The 15,525-nt window shown below is 41.9% G+C and overlaps 1 protein-coding gene across 1 annotated transcript in view; it reads left to right on the plus strand.

Moving 5' to 3' along the window:
• Nucleotides 1-15,525, plus strand: part of marveld2a (MARVEL domain containing 2a) — a 40,338-nt gene that overhangs the window by 5,949 nt on the left and 18,864 nt on the right. The window contains exons 3-9 of the mRNA XM_061733171.1: nucleotides 2,012-2,980; nucleotides 5,703-5,923; nucleotides 8,596-8,631; nucleotides 8,715-8,878; nucleotides 11,346-11,517; nucleotides 13,537-13,587; nucleotides 15,176-15,290. Of these exons, the coding sequence (XP_061589155.1) occupies nucleotides 2,029-2,980; nucleotides 5,703-5,923; nucleotides 8,596-8,631; nucleotides 8,715-8,878; nucleotides 11,346-11,517; nucleotides 13,537-13,587; nucleotides 15,176-15,290 (1,711 nt within the window). The 5' untranslated portion in view covers nucleotides 2,012-2,028. The remainder of the gene's footprint in view (nucleotides 1-2,011; nucleotides 2,981-5,702; nucleotides 5,924-8,595; nucleotides 8,632-8,714; nucleotides 8,879-11,345; nucleotides 11,518-13,536; nucleotides 13,588-15,175; nucleotides 15,291-15,525) is intronic.

Here is a 15,525-nt window from a genome sequence, read left to right on the forward strand (position 1 = left end):
TGATTTATGTTTGGGTACGTAAGCGACCACACCATATCAGGAAGCCGAGAGCCAAAAGCTGTTTTAATTTCAGCTGTAGTGCTGTTAATATGCCACTTTATTAAGTTTTAATATTTTTTCATGCGTAAAAGTAACCGTTAAGATCCCCAACCTGGGCTCAGTTTATCCAAATAACGCCTGTTAAGAAATTTGATCCGATGTTTTAGGAGAAGAGCCACCGGCCCGGGGCGCAGCAGCAGCTCACGGCCGGGTCAACCTGCGCCGTCATCCCAGGGAAAAACCTGCAGCTCTGTGGAGAATTACCGCCGGCTGAAATAAATAATTCAGGAAAATAAATGTTGGTTTAATAGATGAAATCTAACAGTTGTAGCTACGCCTGTTAAGAAATTTGCCCGAAAATTTCGGGATCAAACTGCCTGCCGGCCCGGGAGCTGATTTATGGTTCCGCGTTAACTCGACGCAGAGCCTACGGCGTAGGGTACGGCGTACGGGGCGCGTCGCCGCGTAACCTACGCCGTAGGCTCTGCGTTGGTGTAACGCAGAACCATAAATCAGCCTTTATTCTGGCGAGGTTTGAAAAAGACTTCGCAACAACGGGCAAGCGAGTGATTATGTACATTCATTGAGTGAATATTATGAAAGTAAAATATATATTTCTCGCTATAAATGTAATCAAAACGCATTTTTATGCAGAAACTAAATAAAAATATTGATTTTATTCACTAAAAAATAAGAAATGTCCGCCATGTTTTTTTTTTTTTTCTTCAGTCTGCAAATTACGACAAAAAGCATTCTGGGAAATTTTTCTGATTTCAGATTCATACTCACTACCCCTAGATATGTGCACTCCCCCTAGGTGAAAAGAGGTATTGGGACACCACTACCCTCACGGGAACGCGCAAAATTTAGGGGTAGGGCTGAAAAGTGGGTGTATTGGGACAGGGCCTTATATTAGGCTGAATGCCCACCCCCCACCCCCCAACCCCAACTGACACAGCACTCCCAGCTGAACTGGAACTTTGAGGTCCAGTCTGGAACGTGTGTCGCCATGCTCCAACATCAACACCTCTGCCTGGCTAAAGGAAGCTAGCTGGTTCACCTGGTTCATCATGTGTTGAAGAAACCAGAGAGGACCGGGTTGTAGGAAGCCAGGGACAGACGAACAGTTCACAACCATGATGGCAACTGTGCAACAGTTGAACTTTAGATTGAACTTTAGACTGCGTTGGACTGGCGTCTTATCCAGGGTGTACACCCGCCTTTCGCCTGTAATGAGTCGGGGAGGCTCCAGCGGACCCCCGTGACCCTGGTTAGGAGTAAGCAGGTGTAGAAATGGATGAATAGTTAGCGAGAACACAGCTGAGGCATATTTTAAGTACGTTGTTTATTAGCTAGGGTAAATAACAAATAAGGAATTAAACCAATAAAAGCCTTCCCCATCTCAACCATCACTGTTTGGGCCTTTTGCACATATTACATAATTATCTTTACTCACCTAAAAAAGAACTTAAAGAGATCACTTAAATCAGAATGGACCAATGCTCTTTTAACGTCATCGTATTGCACAAATGTTGCAGCACCAGGTTCAGATGTTTCACAATGACTTGAAGAGGTGTGTTATGGGATTGGTGCACCAAGGTGGAGGCCAGACGTGTTAATGCCACTAAAAAAAACAACCCCACTAATCTACAAATTTGCCACCACTCCCATATCACCTGAACAATTAGGGGTGGAGCTGGAGCTCCAGGTTCATTATGTCAACAGATGGTTGGTGCTTGGAGGCGGCGGCGCTGACTAGGAGACGGGAAGCAGAACTGGACATAGTTGAGGAGTTTCTTTTGGATCAAGATCAGAGGAACAAGCTGAATTTACCTTCTAGATATATTTGTTCAAAGTTAGGAACATCTTTTTGAAGAGGGTATCTTGAAAGTAGGCATTAGTAGGAAGGGGTTTAACAATATTTTCCACTGTTTCAGCAAATATCTTCAATTTCATGCTTGTGTTATTTCAGGGACCATCGCCATCCTCATGTCCAATGGAGGAGGCTTTTACGGACGCACTGAGCGTGTTCGCCAGGCGCCGTACTATGACCAGGTTCCCCAGGGTTCCTTACCCCGAAGGGACTCCTACGACCTGCATCCCCTGAGAGAGGAGAGAGCCCCCCATCTGGCTCAGAGCGCCGACCCTCTCCCTCCTCCGCCTCTGCCCGAGCAGCCTCCCGTCGGCCCCGAGTTCGACCCCAGCGGCAGTGAGGACGACGCAGACCCCGACACGGACCCTGCCATCGACATCAAGCCGGTCCACCGCTTCATCCCTGACTCCTGGAAGAACTTCTTCAGAAGGAGCGACAGCGGCAGCAAAAAATCGTGGTCCATGCCTGCCTCTTCATATAACAACAACAACAGCACTGGGGGGGTGCCCTGTTCGCCCCCACATTCCCCCTCCCTCCCCGGATCACACCAGGATCCTTATGGCGACTCAGGCGGCAGCTACAACTCCCGTAAGGAGCTTCTGGATGGACAGGACGCCCATGGGTCCGTCTCAGGGCGGACTTACCACACTGGTCTGACTTACGGCGAGCGGGTGGAAGAGTACCACCAGCGCTACGGCTACATGAAGTCGTGGGCGGGTCTGCTTAGGATTCTGGGCTGTGTGGAGCTGCTGCTGGGCGCAGCTGTGTTCGCCTGCGTCTGCGCTTACATCCACAAAGACAATGAGTGGTTCAACATGTTTGGATACTCATCTCCAGGAGGAGCGTACGGTGCAGGTTACTACGGTGGCGGAACAAGCGGGACTTATTACACCGGCCCCAAAACCCCGTTTGTGTTGGTGGTGGCGGGTCTGGCCTGGTTGGTGACTGTGATTGTGCTGGTGCTGGGGATGACCATGTACTACCGCACCATCCTGCTGGACTCCTCCTGGTGGCCTCTGACTGAGTTTATCATCAACTTAGCCTTGGCGGTGCTCTACATGGCAGCAGGTAGGTCACCTAACCCGCTGATCACAACAGATCTAGTACCAGGTAGAACCCTGTTGGAACTAGGGCTGGGGATCGATTCAAATGTCAAGAATCGATTTGATTCCGATTCTTAAGATTCAGAATCAATTTGATTCGATTCCGATATTGATTTGGGTTAGTGTTATTAAAACTGTTTTTTGAGCTGTTGCATGAATTATATGACTGTAGTTATGCAAAATATTACTTCTAGTATTATATTGAGATTAAACAGCAAGTATTGGCAGCTAATGATGCTGTAAGGACCAATCAGCTCTCAGAATGCTGATAGAACTGCTTTCAGAAACATCATGTGGGTCAGAATTACCAAACAGATCCAGGGAGGAAACAGAGACGGATGAAATCGGTTTTATTTTTTCCCACATTCCGTTTTTATTTGTTCCATTTTCGGTCTATTTTGGTTTTTAATTTTTGAGCATTTGGTTTTTAGCATTTTTTGCAAATGTAACCCCAAGACAGTATATAAAGTAATGAAATAGACAATTTATGCAATTATAACTTAACACTTTAATGTTTTCATACCTTTAAACATATTTAAAGGCAAAAACATGGCACCAGTTATTCTCGTGTCCAACAAAACATTCCTTTTTTGGGGATAAACAAAAAAATAACCAAAAGTTGTAATGTAATGAAAAAAATCGATCTTTAGACATATAAATCGATTTTTAGGAATTAATATGAGAATCGATTTAGAATTGGGAAATCGATTTTTTCAACACAGGCCTAGTTGGAACAGCAGTCAGTTATCTATTGATGCTGGTAGTGCCAGATGTGTTTGACGGCGGGTCCCAGCGCCCGTGATACTCTGCTGGTCCTTGTTTCAGCACTCGTTTTGGCTGTTGTTTCAGTAGCGGTAATTGAAATGAGGATGTTTGGACGGATGATGACGGGAAGAGGAGTTTTCTGAAACAGTGGTCTTTAGAGGAACTGCAGTTTTCTTTACTCCAGGGTTTATGTCAGAAACCTTTTGATTGAGAATGGGCATCATAAAGTTCTCTTGTAGCAGTCTGGTTTTCTGAAGGACCTCTTGTAGCCATCTGCAGGAGCTCTCATAGTGGTCTTGTGTTACAACAGATCTGAAGAAGCTTCTGACTGAAGACTGTCGCTGAATTACTATGTTGTGAAGAGGATGTTCAGGTTTGTCCACGATCTTCAATGAACTCTCCACAACAGACTTATAGAAGATATTCAACACTAGGGGTGTAACAATATATTGTGCCACGAAATTTTGCGATACAAAAACGTCACGGTACGTGTCGTGGAGGTGACAAACTGTATCGCGATATTGGGTTATTAATATTAATATATTGTGTTGACTAGTAACGCGCAACCGACCGCGCCTCGACCTGCGGACCAAACTCTTACTCCGCTCAGAAGAAACTAGTACCGTTTTGCAGTCCCGATCACAGGGACTCTAGCGGGGTTTTGAGCTCTGAACTTTTACTTATGTAAGGCTGGTGTAGAGTTAAGCCTTACCTTATTAAATTAAACCTTTTTCGGGTCGTGAGTAGGATAAACACGGGGACAACTTCTGCTGAGTTCCAGTGTACTTTAATGTCCCTCAACAGTGTAGGATTTTAGAACATCAACACAGCACCTAGTGCTGTATCACTCCGCCCAATCTAAAACATACTAATCACTACAGATAAGCTTACTAGTGTAATTATAGTCCCTGATTTACATCAGAATATAAAGAATATATTAATAAAATAATGAACCCTGAATTACCAAAATAACCTTAACAAAAATAAATCTCCTCTTACACTTATAAGGTGAGCATGAATCAATCTTTTTTTATCATGTAAAATTGTATGTATTTATTTACATAATTTATTTCTTTAATTTTACTTGTTACGTTTCTGGAAAAGAAAAAAAGTCAAATCATACATGAGAGAAACTATTCAATTTGTGCAAAATATTTGTACTTGTATGAAACTGAAGATGCATAATGCAAACCTGACATTTACTTTTAGTTCAGTTTGTGGAAAATGGTTGGCCTGGCTTTCTCTTTAAAACTTAAACAGTTATAAAACATTACAAACTGTAACAATAGGGCAAACGTACAGTATTGTTTTGTATTTTGTGTCTTTCAAATAAATAAAAGACAATTTTTTTCCAGTCATATGTTCCTTATTCAAGGTTGTTAAAAAAATACTGCTATAATATCGTATCGTATCGTTATCGTGACCTCAATATCGTGTATTGTACCGTATCGTGAGATTAGTGTATCGTTACACCCCTATTCAACAGGGGCAGCATCTCTTGATATGGTAGGATACAACGATGGAGCAGCATCATCATCCCTGACTGACATGGAAGATGAGACAGCTGAGGTGTGACAGGGAAGCTGTGGGTCATGGGATGATGGGAGGTCTGTTTGTCTGGAGGGGGGGGGTGCTGGAATTGTTTCTGAACTGAACATGTTGAGGAATTTGGTCAATTAATTGGTTCTTAAACCTTTAATCAGAAGCTGCTTAACCTGCCTCGTACTCCGAACAGCACACACCATCTCAGGTTCAGTGGGGAAGTCCCATTCTGAGTCCTGCATGAGATGTTCTCTGAATTATTCTGGAAAGACTCCAGTCAAGTAAAATGTGGACTGATGAAACCAGAGTTGCACAGATGAACGTTTGCTTTTTAGTCAGTTTAAGTCATCGTTACAGCTCGTTTGTTTTCTGTTGCCCAGCCATTGTCTATGTCCGAGACACGACCCGTGGAGGGCTCTGCTCCTACCCGGTCTTCAACAACGGCATCAACGGGGTGTTCTGCAGAACGGAGGCCGGCCAGACTGCAGCCATCATCTTCCTGTTTGTCACCATGGTGGTGTATCTCATTGGAGCCATCGTGTGCCTTAAGCTGTGGAGGCATGAAGCTAATCGCAGGCACCGGGAGAGGTACGGCCATGAGGTGAGAGCTTGTTTGTTTCAATCTCTCAATCCTCAGACTCGTTCACGAGTCTTTCCAACAGTCGCTTCACTGCACACGGCCCTACAGGTGTGGAGAGGAGGGAGGCAGAGCCAGGACTGGCAGCGAGGTCCACAGAGTCCGGTTTAACCCTTTTAACCCAAAGCTCCCTGAATCCTGAGTCTGACATCCTCTGACATAATTATATTCCATCCATCAATTATCTATACCTGCTTTATCCTTTGCAGGGTCACGGGGGTCTGCTGGAGACTATCCCAGCTCATTAGAGGCGAGAGGCAGGGCCACATATACAGACAAACAACCAGACACACTCACACTAACACCTACAGGCAATTTATAATCATCAGTTAACCTACTACGCATGTTTTTGGACTGTGGGAGGAAGCCGGAGTACCCGGAAGGAATCCATGCAAGCACGGGGAGAACATGCAAACTCCACACAGAAAGACCCTGCCAGGCCTGAGAGTCGAACCGGGAACCTTCTTGCTGTGAGGCAACAGTGCTAACCACTAAGCCACAGTGATGCCCACATAATTATACATAAAACATTATTATAAAACATTTAGTTGTGATTCTTAAATGTTGCAGACTGAACCTGCATCCCACGAAGCGTTAAGACTTAACACCCTGCCTTAGTGAGTCTAATGGTTTATTTGACCCACGTGTGCTTCCCTGGTGGGGTCCATAATGCTGGACTCGTGCCACTTGCCCAGTTCCAGCCCAAACCCACTCTGTTTGTAATGAACCCAGATGTGACCTGGTTGGACCTGATGGCTGAGTTAAGCCTTTACTTAAAGGAGCATGAGGCTCCTATTAAGAAATGAGACTCTCTAGCGCCACCCTTCGACACGACGGCCGTTGGGGGTACTGCAGCCAACAGCGAAGCCGGCACGGGAGAACGGGGAGAACGCTCATGCAGCGTCATGTGACGTCACATCCACAGGACAGCGCGGGAAATTCCGGTCACTATTGCAGCACATTTTGCAGCACACAGCCTGTTCAAGGCAACGGAGAGATACGCTAGTGGGCTTATTCATTTTGGTTTGGAACGCTTCATCTGACATTATTACTAGAAAACTTAAAACGTTTACGAATTTTTTTCATAAATCCTGCCTCAATCCTGCCTCATGCTCCTTTAAAGGACCAATGTGTTCTGTTCTGTTCCGATCAAAACGGGCCTGTGTAGCTGCTCGGAGTGAGACTGTCTACTATGGAGCTACAACAGTCTCAATAGTCACAAATGCACACGCCGATTCACAAATGCACAGGATGATTTGCCAATGCACAGGACCATTAACACGTGCGTAGGACAAGATACCCACATGTATTTCTGATGCACACACAAATATAACCTGATTTACAAACGGTCTGTGACTTCGCTGCATTTGTGTATGAATTTTGAAACTCCCCTTACTTGCCTCAATCCACAAATGTCTTTTTTTTTTAAACACAGAATGATCTGCAACTAGATCAGATATCTTCCTTGTTTCCACCAATCATAAGAACGCACACCTGGTGGGTGAAAATGTAACCATAAGACCCACTATATGCATGAGAATTTCAGTCAGTTTAACATGGCTTCCAGCAAGGACAGGGGAGGGATAAGTCAAATATCTAATTTAATATATTTTGCTATTTAATCCCCTTGTTTGCTATGAGTTATTGAGCTATTAGTTTATTTTGTTTTTTTCTAGTCTATTTACAGTAGGCTCTGCTGGTGTTACATTATCTGTAAAGCTCAATTTCATGTCAATGAAAAGAGTGACAGAGTCTGTTGACCTGAGCCCTCTTCATGTGACGTCACTGATGATGTTTGAAGCGCTTCACTGCTTCATTCAGACCGAGTGAGGTTACTGCTTTGAGTTGACAGGCTCCGTCAGTCAACTCAAAACTTTATTTAAATTCTGCAAGTCCACAATTCAAGTGACAACAACACAGAGAGATATCATCAGCTCCTACACTCATGGTCTTAAGACAAGATTAGTCTTAAAACAGTATTTTTTCCCTGGTGTCAAACACACAGATGAATGTTGGTTTAGATGTTGTTGAATAACCGTGTTTGTTAAATCATGTCATTGATCAGTCGGCCGGTCTACTTGATCTCTACCTGCCGTAAGACTCGGCAGATACTGACCTTCCGGTTGGAGACAGTAAAAGTTTATGGGCTGAAACTGAATGTTTGCTTTCTTGAGCTGATAACAAATGCTCTCGTTACTGTAAGTGCAATAAAACCAAAACAAAGTTTCACAGATGTCTTGGAGTTCAGGAGTCAGAAGTGACTCAACCTCCCAAAACAATACCTGTCCAGCACAGAAAAAAAAACTTTTCTTTTTCCTTTCTTTCCTCTTCCCCTTTGAGATGAGCAAATCCCCTCCACCGCTGGACTGTTTACATACCCATATTGTGTTAATCTGAATAACATAAATTAAGAGAATGACATGAAATATTGTGAGTAACGACTCCAAAACATCTGGATAAGGACCAGGAAAACATTAACATGCACCTGAATGACAGAAATCTGTCTAGATATATTTGATGACGATGTAAAGTTGCTAACTTGTGTTGAGTGAGGAGATATGACTATCCTCAAGTGCTCATGTGAGAACATCTGTTGCACGTTAAAGCGTCTTATTATCCTTGTTTTGCACATGCAGATGCAGCCCTCTGAGATGCATGCCGTGCGGTCAACGGTAAGATCTGGACTGTTAAAAGCATCAAAGCCTCTTGTTCTGTCTCTGTAAACGTTGAATATTTGTCGCGGTTTCTCTTCCAGATGGTCCCTGTTTCTGCTCCGGCTCCCAGATCTCCAAAGCAGATCCGAGATTCCTCATACGTTCCGATCCAAGTTGCACCGAAAGCAGCTCCTACAAAGGTTTTGCAGGGAACAATACCATCAGGACACATCCCAAAACCGGTCATTGTGCCCGACTACATAGCGTAAGTGCTGCTCATGATGGGGTGGAAGTGGAATTCTAGAAGAACCAAATTACCTCTAGTCCACCTCGTCTGTAAAGCTTTTAATCAAGATCAAGATGTTCAGCTTGAACTTGTTTTAGTTTTGTTGGATGTCTAGGTCACTCCATTAACCTGCTCCTAAAGCTTGGGTCAGGCTCTTTTGTTCCCAGATCAGACACGTGGAATGATCAGGAAGCCTAATTTGTGGCTGCATGTTCTTTGGTTGGTCACAAAAATCCTGATCAAGAACCAGGACCTTTTAGGTTGGGGGGATCTCACGTGTCTGGCCAGATCACCGCTCACCCTCTCGTGATAGAGGTCTGGTATCCCAGTCAGAATACTGGACCAATCACAGCAGGTAGCGGTCGGGGTTTACTAGGCCTGTGTTGAAAAAAATCGATTTTCTGATTCTAAATCGATTCTCATATTAATTCCTAAAAATCGATTTGTATGTCTAAAGATCGATTTTTTTTTTTTTATTTTCTTTTATTAAAAAAAAATATTTTTTTTTCTTTTTTTTTTTCTTTTCATCATTACATTTTTGCCTGATGATCTTTAATCCCAGTAGTCCCAGTAGTTTTGAAAACTCCTCCTCCTGAACTAAATGAACTTTTCTTTAGAGAAAATACTGGACATTTCAGCTTAAATTTCTAAATGTTATATTAGTTCAATGAAGTTCATATTATCTATATTTACTATAGCTTGTTTGGTTTCTCTGTTATCGGACACGGTTTGTCATGAAATGCCTGGCAAGCTGTGTGTCTGGTGACAGAATAAATCAGAAAAGCTAAAATAATTTGTTTAAGCTTGAGCTGTTGCAATTTCTTTCTTTTTTTGCACTTTAAATGGATATTGAAATGCCTATTTGAGTTATTTATTTCTTAGTTATTTCACAATAATTATTGTGAAATTATTATTTCAATAGTTATTTTACAGTCATATAATCCAGTCAACACTAACCCAAATCAATATCGAATCGAATCGGATCGGATTAAATCAAATGGTGATAATCGATTCTGAATCTTAAGAATCGGAATCAAATCGATTCTTGACATTTGAATCGATACTAGGGCTGAACGATATACCGTTATCGTATCTATATCGAGATATGAACATTCAAGACATTAATAACGGAAAAGCAACGATATAAACGATATATTTCCGCTCGCCCTGCTTGTAAAGCTCGAGCAGTCTCCATAAACACTACTTTTAAGATTGCTCTTGAACGCACCACTACGGCCAGCCAACCACAAAGCTTATTTCATGCTTGCTGTTGATCGACAGCTGAAGCCAACCAATGACAAACATAGGAGGGAGGGAGGGAGACGTGACTGAGACGCGGCACACAGCCACACACACAGGAGAGCGGAGAAGAGCGGAGAAATCCAAACGGAAGAAAGGAGACATGAGTACGGAGGATAATGCGGCCGGTGGCAGTGCAGAATCTAATTTTGTGCCAAAACATAAATCATCCTCCATTATTTGGAGGTATTTTGGATTTAGAAAGGATGATGTCGACCAGAGCGAGGTGTTGTGCAAGTCGTGCTTGGTGAAAATTGCGACGTGTATTTCGCAGCCATCCGTTTTTTTTTTGAAATTACAAAATAAAAATAGAGAAATAAACCAAAATAATCCGTTCCCCATCTTATGTTTTGATAATAAAAAAATCATTGATGTGTTTGAAAATCGAAATTGGGAATTAAAACAGCGAGTGGAAAACTCTTTTCTCTATTTTCTATTCGTTGGAGGATACTGAAAAACAAGGATTGGACAAATGGGGGATTGCACATGCGCAGTAATACATTAAGAACGTTGTTTCTGGTTCTTTTGTTGATCAGATTGAAAGTTAACATTTTTAGATATTTAATTGTTGAAACAGAAAATAAATCAAATATGAAACCTGGGAGTGAAACATGAGTTTAATCTGTAATCTGTCTTCACTCCGTCATGAAACTGCAGTGATGTTGTGACAGTCCGTTCAGCTGCAGCGTCTAATCAATAATCAATAACATGTACTGAACTCTAACTCTAACTGCATTGGTTATTTATCGTTAAAGCGGAGCTACAGTAAAATATTTCGATTATTATTTATTATTGAGTGACTTTATGTTAATGTTGATGACTGGCAGTGAGTTCTAATCAATAAAACTGCACTCTTTTGATTTCTGACGTTTTTATTTTTCTGAAAAATGCTTGGTTTTCACCGAACCGAGGTCATATCGTATCGTATCGATATCGAGATATCTGGCATAAATATCGAGATATGAAATTTTGTCCATATCGTTCAGCCCTAATCGATACCCAGCTCTAGGGTTTACGCTTATACCGGAGTGTTCACAGTACAAAACAACCAAGATTGCTGACCACGCACATCGCATTAAAGCCCCGATAAGATTCTGAATGACCGTTAAAAACTTGTGACATGTGGTTCTTCATCTCCCTTGTACAGTAAATACCCAACGATCCGGACCGATGAGGAGCGGGACCAGTACCGAGCTGTGTTCAACGACCAGTACGCAGAGTACAAAGAGCTCCACGCGGAGGTGCAAGTAACCCTCAAGAGGTTTGACGAGATGGACACCATGATGCGAAGTCTGCCGCAGCACCCCACCAGCCAGACGGTGACCATTCACACATTTACTGAACCTTCACAAAACGATCCTTATGTTTAGGCGCGTTATTGATGCCAGCAGGTTACAAAGCGCTCCACTGAAAGTGGAGCGGCTTCCTGCATATGTAGGTTCTGGTTTCCAGGACTACCCATAAACTAGGGCTGGGCGATATGGACCAAAAGTCATATCTCGATATTTTCTAGCTGAGTGGCGATACTCGATATATATTGATATTCTTTCTGTGCCATAATTGGGGTTTTTGCTGACAAGCATTATAGCATAGCATCTCTGTTAGCTTCATTTTTTTCTGAGGCAAACCCTTAAAAAAACAGTCAGTTTTAATACAAAGCCTCGTGCCAAATGTCACACAGGTTCCTTTATTAACAGAGGTCTGCACAATATCAAAATTTATAAAACAAATGAAATAAAAATAAACTGCCTGCATATATAGAATAAAAATGCTTCTTGAATAAAATAAAACAAATATTCCTTTCCTGCATAACAATTAAATTAAAATACACTGTGCAATTAATACAATGTAGACAGTAACAGGCAGACTTTTCCACTGAGGTTGACAGTTGTGCAAATAACAAAACATTTGTGCAAATCTCAAATAAAACATTCAATTTTGGACAAACGTGAAGTTTTTGTGTGGTTTTAGGTCCAATGTGTTAATACATTTGTCAAAATTGAATAAGAACTGTAAATCCACACAGGTGAGGCTGTGCTGGCAACGTTAAGAGTCTCTGGGATGAAATATGGAGATAAAATCAAGTAGTAGTAGTAGTCATAAACGGCCAGTTATAGCCAAGACTCCTGAGTGTGAAGGACGTTTAAGGGGGAATACTTGACCCAGGGAAACCCAGAGGTTTCAGGGGTCTGCCACTTTGTGGATCCTTTGAGTCAGCTGGTCTGACCGCAGATGTGGAAACTTCCGCTTCCTCCTCAGTCTGGATCAAACAAATGAGCTGCCGCCTCGTTTGAATGAGGAGTTGCTTCCTCATTTCCACCTGCTGACTTTACTGCTGCAGTCAGGCGAAAATGAAGCGGCTAAGCTTTTATGCACCAGGACACGAATAAACCAGACAATCTAGTTTTCTTCTTGATCTCAAAGTGAAGGAAATGAAACCCCTGAGCAGCACGACATATTTGACTCAAACATAAAGACAAAAAAAGCAGGCTGTGAAAACTAAATACACTCAGGATTCAAGACTTTTAAGGCTCCACTGCAGAATTTTCAGTCTAGTGCAAGTCTGAACTCTAACTAACTTAACTAATCCCGGTCCAGATGTCATGGATGGGAAATCTATCCAAACTAAAACTGACTAAGACTGAAAACATGTTTGTCTGCTGGAGAGTTGAACTTTTTAACCTGGAGGAGAGCTCACTGTTGGAGCCGGACCCTGGTGGTCAGTAGAGGAACCGCAGGTCTGGATCTGGACCTTGGCCGTCCGTAGAGGACCTGCTCAGCCTGGAAGCTGGAACGCTGGTGTTTGGAGTCTGACAGAGATCACATCCGTGTTGTGAGCTTGACCCGACGTTGCTGATGGATATCTTCTGAATTCATACTGGTTACATTACCGGTTACAGTACTGATGTTTTGTTCACATTGAAGCTTAGTTAAAGGCTTTAGAAGTGTTGGTGAAAGATAAAAGCTTCATTAACCCCCGCCTTCACAGCTTCTTAAGACACCTGGCCTGTGATTTCCATCTCTACACAGACATGACACCTGTGCTCTCCGCTGCTCCAGGGTTTGAATTAATTGAAGATATTAGTGTAACGTGAAGTTGAAACTATTTTGATCGCTGCTCTGGAATTTTCTTCTGGTTTTGTAACTTCCTGTTTGCACTTCCTGCTCCTGCTGCAGCTTCCCTCCACAGTCCGATTCCTTATCTGCTCCAGTCACACGGCTGGTTTTTTTTTTTTTTTGTTTGTTTTGTTTTACAGCGTCACTGCAGCTGATTAGTTAGAGTTTCGGCCTGTAATGACTCCACCTGAGTTCAGTACTTCTTCTTTCTCTGTTTGTAGGAGGCGGATCGCATCGGCAGGATCCTGCAGGACTACCAGAAGAAGAAAAATGTGAGCTCCAAATAAGTTTTCTTCAGTCAGCCTATAGAGTCATCACGTTCCATGTCTGTTAGTTTGTATTGTTGATGTGTGGCTGTTTTTGTGTATTTAAAGACATTTCTTTTAAAAAGCAAATCAATTATAATTCCAGCAGTGCACCTTGAGCCTGCTTAAACAAAGACTACAAAATGAGACAATCAGTGCCGAAACCAACAAACTACAACTAAAGGCCACATTCCATTTAGTTGGGCCTTCATGGAGCTTCAGTTTCATAACAATAAACTTTGTAGAAAAGAACTAGACAAACCCTTGGTGATGTCACCCGTAGCTTTCTGAACAGTTGTTTTGGAGCCTCAGTTTCTTCTTTTTTTTTTTTTTTTACCTTGTCTGCACACATATTTATGGTTAATGCCATGCTGGTAAAAACCTAAGGCATATATATGTGCATTGTTACTATATTTTATATATATATATATATATATATATATATATATATATATATGAATGAATGAATGAATGAATGAATGAATTTTTATTTTTGTGTCATGTCCGAAGACCCATCCCTTTACGGGATTATAAGACACCAGAAACAGAAAATCATCAAATACACAATATCACACGCACTTAATTGGGAGCTGCACAATGAACACCGGAAAAACAAAAATAAATAAATAAATCAAAAAACCAGAATGGATATTTTTAAATATATGTTACTTTTCTTCGTTTATCCCACGCTTTCTCCAAATAATCAGCAAGTGCAAATAGTTTATGATCAAAAATCCATTTGAGTCTCTCAGCATCGCCCCCACATCAAATCCAGATTCTTACATCTATCAAATAATTTTTGACGCAGCTCATGATACAAAGGACAGTAAAATAAAAAATGGAACTCATTTTCAATATCATTAATATTACAGTAAGGACAAATCCTCTCTTCTTCTGGGACCCCTCGATAACGTCCTGTCTCAAGATTCCACAACGGATTTGGGCACATAATGATCGTTGTCTTTTAGAGAGGGAGGCATATATATATATATGGTGTCCCACTTGTTGTTGATTGTTCACAAAAAATTACAGTTTTATATCTTTATGTTTGAAGCCTGAAATGTGGCAAAAGGTCACAAAGTTCAAGGGGGCCAAATACTTTCGCAAGGCACTGTAGCAACGAGAGTAGGCTGTGAGTGGCTCAAATAATACTAATAAATAACATGAAATAAACAAAGTTAAAGAATTAAACGAATTAATTTAAAAAATAGAAATAGGCTTAATATCTTACCAAGGCGAGTCCGTTTCGTTCAACAATGCAAAGCAAAACAATGAAAAAACAGATTGTATTTCCTAAAAATTCCCCTGAAGGGAAGCATATTCAGAGAAAACATTAATGAGCCCATGGATCCTTGAGGTTCCCCACAAGAGACACGGGCCACAGAAGAAGACAACAAGGCTATTCAAGGTGCTTTACATCATAAAAAACACAAAAAGGGAATAAAAAAAAGCACTCCCGTCAGTTGAAAAAGACCCGAACCAATTCAAGATTGAACTTTTAAAACTTTCATGCTGTTCAAGAGAATAAAATCTTAATTATCATCTCCTGTTACAGGACCCGACCTTCCTGGAGAAGAAGGAGCGCTGCGAGTACCTGAAGAGCAAACTGTCGCACATCAAACAGAAGATCCAGGAATACGACAAAGTGATGGAGTGGAACGATGGATACAGCTAAACCTGAGCAAACCACTGACGCCAGACGAGGAACGTCAATGGGAAAAAGACGTAAACATGGCGAACGAAGCCCGAAGCTCTTCTCTGTCACATCTCACAAGTGGAATCAGAAGGGCCGGAGTTTTTCCTCATTTAGACATTTTGCTGCTTCTTTTTACCAAAGACAAGACGATTGAAACGGTTTTCATTTCTGTAGCAGCTCAACGTGGATCAGGGACTGAAAACAAGGAA

This window comes from Cololabis saira, chromosome 11 (assembly GCF_033807715.1).
Source record: "Cololabis saira isolate AMF1-May2022 chromosome 11, fColSai1.1, whole genome shotgun sequence".
Lineage (NCBI taxonomy): Eukaryota > Metazoa > Chordata > Actinopteri > Beloniformes > Belonidae > Cololabis > Cololabis saira.